This window comes from Engraulis encrasicolus, chromosome 11 (genome assembly GCF_034702125.1).
Source record: "Engraulis encrasicolus isolate BLACKSEA-1 chromosome 11, IST_EnEncr_1.0, whole genome shotgun sequence".
In the NCBI taxonomy this organism is placed as follows: Eukaryota; Metazoa; Chordata; class Actinopteri; order Clupeiformes; family Engraulidae; genus Engraulis; species Engraulis encrasicolus.
Genome location: NC_085867.1, coordinates 25,666,423 through 25,673,922, shown reverse-complemented (window position 1 = coordinate 25,673,922; position 7,500 = coordinate 25,666,423). Strand labels below are relative to the sequence as shown.

Genomic DNA, 7,500 nt, shown 5'->3' with positions numbered 1-7,500 from the left:
GATCAAACACCGACTTGAACCGTCTATCCCGTTTGTGCACCACAACTTTGCATTTTAATTTGTGCTCCACCACGCCCTGTGACAGGTTAGGTTTAGGCATGGTTTTGGGGTGACAAAAGTGCTTTACTGACGTTGAGGAGCATGACTTTACGACTTTAAGGCATTGCTCCTCATTGCAGAATGCACTGGCATTCAATACAAACACCTTTGTATGATGCCAGTCTGACATACCGCAGAAGCAGCAGGAAGGAGTGGGTGGAGACTGAGAGGGGGATGAGAGAGTGGGAGATGAAGAGGAAGACGGAAGAGGAAGATGCAGGGGGGTGGCAGAGAGAGATTGTGGTGGGGAGAGAGAGGAGGAGGAGAGAGAGGGAGAGAAAGGCACTAAAGAGAGGCAGTAGAGGAGAGAGGGGGAGAGTAGGAGAGAGGGGGTAGTGGAGAGAGAGAGAGAGAGGGAGGGATAGAGGGAGTAAGACAGTGGGAGCGATAGCAGTTTCATGAACTAGAAATTTGACATACAGTAAGTTAGAGGGAGCTTACATTAGAAAAGAGAACGCAGACAATCTGATGAGCTACAATCATATTACAGAATACAACAAATAGTCCAGGATCCATAGGCCTACACCTGGAACAAATTAGTAACAAGCCGGAATGTTCAGAATACCTTCTGGAAACCCCCCTTGTGCTCTCTGAGGAATTCAAGATACTCAAGCATGTTACTACCCGTTGTTCCGGGTTTGACTCAATTTTGAGCTAATGCTCTTGGACGAAAAAGGCAGATCACACTTATCAAAATCAAAGCGCTGCCTTTAATTCACCAGTTCGTACTTCATCAGCAAAGGGAAAGTTGCTCAACAACACAACAAGAGAGATTGAATCGGAACATTGTTTCTGTACACCAGTGGGAAAGGTGTATATGTTACACACAGGAAAATAACTTCCGCAGCAAAGTAAGAATGTGAATACTGTACTGTGTTTCGAGTGTAAAGAAATCCTGCACACTGTCCATTCCACCAACAAACTTTAATACAACGTTTTTCTTTACGCTTGAATGACAACCCCACTGGGATAATATCATACGCACCTGCCCAACTACAGAGGTGTGCAAAAGCGTCTTTTTGAACAATACTGTACTGTATAAAACAGCAATGACAATGTATAGTGTGAATTGACCTTCGATAATTGGTGGTGAACTGCTTGTTAATCAGGGCTACTGCTTTTTACATGTTAGATTACAACAAGTCAGTACGACCACCCGGCTATTTTTGGTTCGCTGGGGGGTGCTAGCTCATCTTCAGGGTATATCCTACACCCCAGTTGTCCCTCTATTGGTAATTCGAACTGTGGAGTGGGGTGGAAGATGGCGTATGGGTAGGCTGGACACTTCTGTCTGACAAAAAGCCTGGATATTTTGACAACCAATTCAACCCTTTTTCTTGGTGATCTTCATTCTATGTCCAGGGATTTTTTTTCCGATTAAAACCTGGACCTATCAGGTAAAACCAGAACAAGTGACAACACTCTGTGTGTGTGTGTGTGTGTGTGTGTGTGTGCGCGTGCGTGTGTGTGAACAGAAGATCAGAAACACAAAAATCTGTTCTCTGTGCGCGTGCGTGTGAACAGAAGACCCGACCGGAAACACAAAAATCTTTTTTCTGTGTGTGTGTGTATGTGTGTGTGTGTGTGTGTGTGTGTGTGTGTGTGTGTGTGTGTATGTGTGTGCGTGTGTGTGTGTGTGTGTGTGTATGCGTGTGCGTGTGTGTTACCCATGAAGGCTCCCACGTTGCCGATCAGGCTGAAGAGACAGCTCTCGGGAGGGAACACACCACATTTGCTGAAGGGGGAGGAAGACACACGCAGAGAGGCAGAGTTAGCATAATACACACACAACAACTTTGCACCTTAAGGTAAGTGAAAAGTCATTTTTCGACTACCAGCATTACTAAATAAATGACATATAGACATATTTTGGTTACACTGCATTGTTACATTAACTAATAATTACAAAGCATGCAACAATATTTAACCTGTAGTTGTGCTGTACCCTAGTTAGGGCTAGGGTTACATTATGTGTATTATGTACTTAAACTGTACACAGTGTTGATTCATGTAGTTACAATAAGAGAGAGGCCGTAAAATGAAGTGCTACCCGTAACTAGAGACCCCTGGTATAGCATGTAATCCATGTGTAATATACCATTGCATTTAGCTGACACTTTCATTTAACCAAAACGACTTACAAAGTTATTTTAGGGTATTGGTTACAGTCCCTGGAGCAATGTGGGGTTAGGTTCCTTGCTCAAGGGCACTTCAGCCATGGATAGAGATTAGTGTTGCATCGATACCGATACCAGTATCGGTGGATCGGCACTAAAGCGGTGGTATCGGTATCGGCGAGTACCAACAAATAGGGCACCGATACCATTTACAGGTGGTTGTATGACACTTTAACAGCCTTGAAATTAGTTCTTTCATAGAGGTATTTCAAATGTATAAAAAGTTTTGCTGGATTCACTTTGTATTAGTCTTTTTCCTGTTTCACAAAGGTAGGCAGCAGCCTGACAAAGCCATGCAATGATTTTACATCCAAGTAGTACTATGCACTACAGCCCTTCATATATATACATTTCAAATAGGGTGGTATCGGTATCGTTATGGTATCGGTATCGGCCGATACTGCACAGCCAGGTATCGGTATCGGGGCCAACAAATGGTATCAGTGCAACACTAATAGAGATGTAGGGAGAGGTCAGGGGAATTCGAACGGCAACCCCTAGATTGAAAGACCAACTCTCTAACCACTAGGCCACGGCTGCCCCATATACTGCCGGTGTATACTGTACCTGATAAGGGGGATCTCCTCCAAGGTGCAGCAGGTTTTGGGGAACCCCCTCCGCGCCGTCTCCTCACTACATGTCACATTGTAGGTCCTATGGTACCAAGCAGACAGACAGACAGACAGACAGACAAACAGAACATCAACACCCCACTCAAGACAATAAGTAACTCCAAAAACGTACATGTGTCATTTTCATTTACACATCCAGTCGCCAAGTCCCCCAAGTAGTTAACGCTGGGTGCTTCTTTATTCATACAATTTCATGAAATCAAATGCAGTCAATGTTTTTTTTTACACTTGCGTACGTTTGATGCAAAAATATTTCTTCATATTAACTAGGACAAAAGGGGGGGTTTCTGACGCAAGAGAAGTGACAGAGTGCCTTTACTGTCTAGTATTGGACCTCTCCACTCTCCAGCTACCATTAGGACCACGCCGGATCAATACAGCCAACACAGACACACACACAGATAAGTACCATGTCCACGTGCTAACCATAACTAGTCACTCACCAGTTTTCCACTGGGCAAACATGATGGTTCATCACTGCCATGGCATAGCTGTGGGGAAACAAATGGTAACACTTCATTTTACGATGTCTCAGTGTATGGACATGTATCTATTGGCATGTAATGTCTTGTTCTTACGCTTTAAATACATGTTCTTACATAGTTTGTTACACTGTACCTAACTGATAATGACAGGGTCAGTCAAATAAAGGCAACAAAAATAAATAAACAGAATTAGTTCACATATTACATTAGATTACTTATTGGAATTTCATAAATTCTGTTCCAGAGTCCACCAGAATTCAGTGATGTTTGTACACAGTTTCAAAGTGTAGTGGCAAGCATGCACATTCAGCAGAAAAGCATCAGCAGGTGCCAAATAAAAAAAGCTGGCACATGTAGGAGCGGGAAAGGATCTGCACACTGCTTGCAAAAGACAACGTTTCGATCATAGATCTTCTTGCTCCAAATAAATTAAGTCTTTTGCAAGCAGTGCGCAGATCCTTTCCCGCTCCTACATGTACACAGTTAAATGCCAGGGGGGCATAGTTAGAAAATGATGGACAAACTGCAGGAAAGCTATGCTGCACCACCCACCCTCACCCCACCCCCACCTGACCACACCCTCTGAACCTGACCCATCTCCCCTGGCACCTGGCCTTGCCTGAAGTGCACAACTCCCTTTGGTGCACACACTGTAGGATGGCTCTTTTGAATGTTGTGCCATTTCTATCATAACCAATCCCTATTTTCGGCAGATGTCTTGATAGAGACTTACACTATCCATATTCCTGTAATGGAGAAGGCAGCCAGGCTGACGGGCAGGACAATCCAGGCGGTCATTGGGCAGTCTGTGTGGGACCTGTGACCAGAGCATCGGGGACTGGGAGAGGTGGTGGTCCGGGCGTGAAGTGGCGAGAGGAGGGGAGACGCAGGCAGGTGAAGCCATGCAGTGCGAGGGTAGGGCAGTACCGACGGGGCAACACTGCTGTCCTGAATGCTACATTGGCCGCCGCTTCGTGCAGTCCAAAGCACCAAGCCTGCAACACAGACAGAGCGTGTGCTTCATTGATTGTTGGTGGGACGGGCAGGCAATGTTTTTGCCCTGTCCTGTGTGCGGATGTAATTGCAAATATTATTTTACAAAATGTATGAGAATAGGCGGCATAGACCACATGGTTTGATAATCATAACATATTACACAGATTTTGTGGATGAAACTTTACTCAAAAACTGCTCGATACAAGCTTCGCAACAAGCTCAGTAAAGCCATCTTGCTCAGCAGGAAGGGCCGGATAAACACTATATTATCAGGCGACTGTTGACAACCCATGGGTTTTTAAAACGAACATAGCAATCTACAGTAAATACACCAGAAACTATGCAAAGGAGAACGTGCTTCCGATGTGCTTTGAACGTGTCATCATCATCAAATGTATCCGCATCTCAGATCACCAGTTCTCGGGCTATTAGTTCTAGGGAATGATGCTAGGCGGTTTTACCGGAGGATAACAAATCGGTCATAAAGAGAGCTGCACATAGAGATGGACAAAAATACAAATTTACATGGCCAAACGGTCCTTTTAATTGCATTGCATTGGTTTCATACAATTCCATTACGATGCAGCGTCAGTCAATCAGAATCTGAATATGGAAGAAAAATACTCACCCAAGGTCCTCCAGCGACACCTGTGCGAAAGAGCGAGCTATTTTGCTAGCCGGATAGCCGGATAGCGGAGTAGCGAGCTAGCTGCTGGTGTTGATCGGAGCTCCGCTTGGACACAAGGACGTATGAGGACGTACGCGCAACTGGGTCACGTGTTCAAATTATGGCAATGCAGCACCAGCTGTTTGAAAAACACTTCAGTCAGTGGGCATGTGTTGTGGTACCCAACCGTTGAAAATTGTAATATGTATACTGAATTGTTTATTTATTATTATTAGATGGTTGTTATCATGTTATTACCATGGGGAAGGCAGAGAACAAATGTGGTAAGTCTGAAAAGTCATTCCGTGTTTCTGGTAGGACTACAAGAAAGTAATTTGCTAGAAGAAACATCTCATAGAGCTACTACACACCATTTGTACCATAAATCCAGACACTTTCAAAGTAATTAGGCCTAAATAACGCGTATTGACCGCCTGATTCCTAAAATCAGAAAGTTGATTTAGTGCGCGAGGAGTAGAAAGGGTGTGAGAATTTTTTTTTATCTGACCAGTCATGTGGGCCCTTTGGTTAATTGTGTAAGAGAGAAACAGCTGAAATGCAGAGCCATCTAATAACAGAGTTACGCAAACCGGGGACCAGGAAGTCGGTTGGTGATGTGATTCGCGTAGATTAAAATGTTTCTTAACAGTAAACTTCTGTTCGTTGGAAACTAACACAGAACCATCACATACCAAACAAAGATTAAGTACAAACAAATTACATTATCTTTACCACATTTTCTGTGTTCTACGGCCACCTCCTGGAACTAAGTAACTTCTAATAGAACTAAAGTCAATGGGGATTTCCATGTTAACGCTCCGTGAGGCTCCATGAGAGCCGCCATTGCTGTGGAAAGATTGGTCCATAGAGGTCTATGGGAGTGGCGTAACTCTGATATTAGATGGCTCTGCTGAAATATGTGCAGCCAATTGTTGTTGTTGTTTTCATAAACTTTATTATTACTATTGAACTCAGCTAGCCTTCTAGGACTATGTTCACTGCACACAGGGTAACATTTTCTGAATGTTGGTGCTGGCCACGTCAGCTGAGCTCATTCAAACTTCATTGCAACTCAGTTGGCACAGTTGGTTGACAATTGCAATTGCAATTGCGCCCTCCAATGGCAGTTTTTTGAAAGCGTCATGCGGGTGCAAAAAACACATCCTGAAAACTGGTACAGTACAGAAGCGTATTATTTTTGAAGGCGTGATTTTGCTTACTGATGCAGCAGCATACTTTGCATTAAATATTGGTGGTAGGCTATCAAGTAGACAAATAATGGAAGGTGGCAATTTAAAACACAGATTTACCTCTTCCGAAGACATGGCGCCGCTGGTGTAGTGGTATCATGCAAGATTCCCATTCTTGCGACCCGGGTTCGATTCCCGGGCGGCGCACGACGTTTTGCACTGTATGTCGGAATATGTCCTATAATTAATCGTCATTGCCTGCATTTCGAAGTGTCGTGGCTGAAATCATAATAAAAAATATATTGAACTGACGATAAAATGTTAATGCACCAGCAATACAAGGACAAGCGTCCACAAACTCCACAACAGCTTAGGTCATTGCAACAGCAATTCAGCTGCAGGGATGTGTAGCCTATTGTGGAAAAAGAGGCAGGATATTGTGAACTAATTAAAGCCGTCACATCACCGTCAATGTTGTAATTTTAGGCTACATCAATGACCTCTATAGTGGGTTGTAAGTGTAGTACATTCATTTGTTACTATCAGTTACATGTTTTGTTTGTTTGTTTGTTTTTTTGCAATATCCAAACGTCCGTTTTCAACAGGGTCATTATGCATAACAAAACATAAACAGGCTGAAAGAGTTGAGCTCCCATCAAACCGCATACAAAAGACATGTAGAACATGCCGTTTTTGGGAATTGTGGTCTATAGGGGGCACTGTAATTTAACAAAAGAACATTTTGATTGGGGGCCCTGAAGCCCAAGCCTCTCCACTCCAAAAAAAACAAAACAAAAACAAAAACCCTTCATTATTGGTCTATACTTGTGTTCTCTCATAGTTTATTAAAATTATAGCTACTTTAAACTTTTTTTCAACTTTTCTCTGGGGAGAAACCCCATACAAAGTCTCTCTCGGATCTTGTAAGAGACTTGTTGTTTGGCCCAGGGGTTCATGGAGTCCTAATCTGGTGTCGTGCTCAAAAGCGACTTCCTGCCAGAAAACGACTTGACAGGGCGTTGCAAGAATGTGACTGCCCCCTGTAAGTCAGGATTGCAAAGGGCAAAACTCACCAAAATGTCTGGGTTGACAGTGGAGGGTGCCATGTGTATGTACAGCGACTTTGATGCAGCCTCTGTAGTCCAGAGTTACAGGGGGCAGTCCATACAAAGTCAGCCGTTTTCTGGCAGGGAGTCGCTTTTGAGCATGACACCGTCCCTGGCTATTGGTGATGAATTTGTCTTTTGACATCAA

At 43.7% G+C, this 7,500-nt stretch overlaps 1 protein-coding gene and 1 non-coding gene across 2 annotated transcripts in view; one reads left to right on the top strand and one right to left on the bottom strand.

Moving 5' to 3' along the window:
- LOC134457708 (transmembrane protein 150A-like) overlaps positions 1-5,118 on the bottom strand; it is a 10,774-nt gene extending 5,656 nt beyond the window's left edge. The window contains exons 1-5 of the mRNA XM_063209685.1: positions 5,018-5,118; positions 4,127-4,388; positions 3,352-3,399; positions 2,844-2,930; positions 1,767-1,834 (exon numbers count right to left, since the gene is read on the bottom strand). Of these exons, the coding sequence (XP_063065755.1) occupies positions 1,767-1,834; positions 2,844-2,930; positions 3,352-3,399; positions 4,127-4,191 (268 nt within the window). The 5' untranslated portion in view covers positions 4,192-4,388; positions 5,018-5,118. The remainder of the gene's footprint in view (positions 1-1,766; positions 1,835-2,843; positions 2,931-3,351; positions 3,400-4,126; positions 4,389-5,017) is intronic.
- Positions 5,119-6,382: 1,264 nt separating this feature from the next.
- On the top strand, positions 6,383-6,453 carry trnag-ccc (transfer RNA glycine (anticodon CCC)). Its single transcript has one exon. It is a non-coding gene; the product is annotated as a tRNA-Gly (tRNA).
- The last annotated feature ends 1,047 nt before the right edge of the window (positions 6,454-7,500 follow it).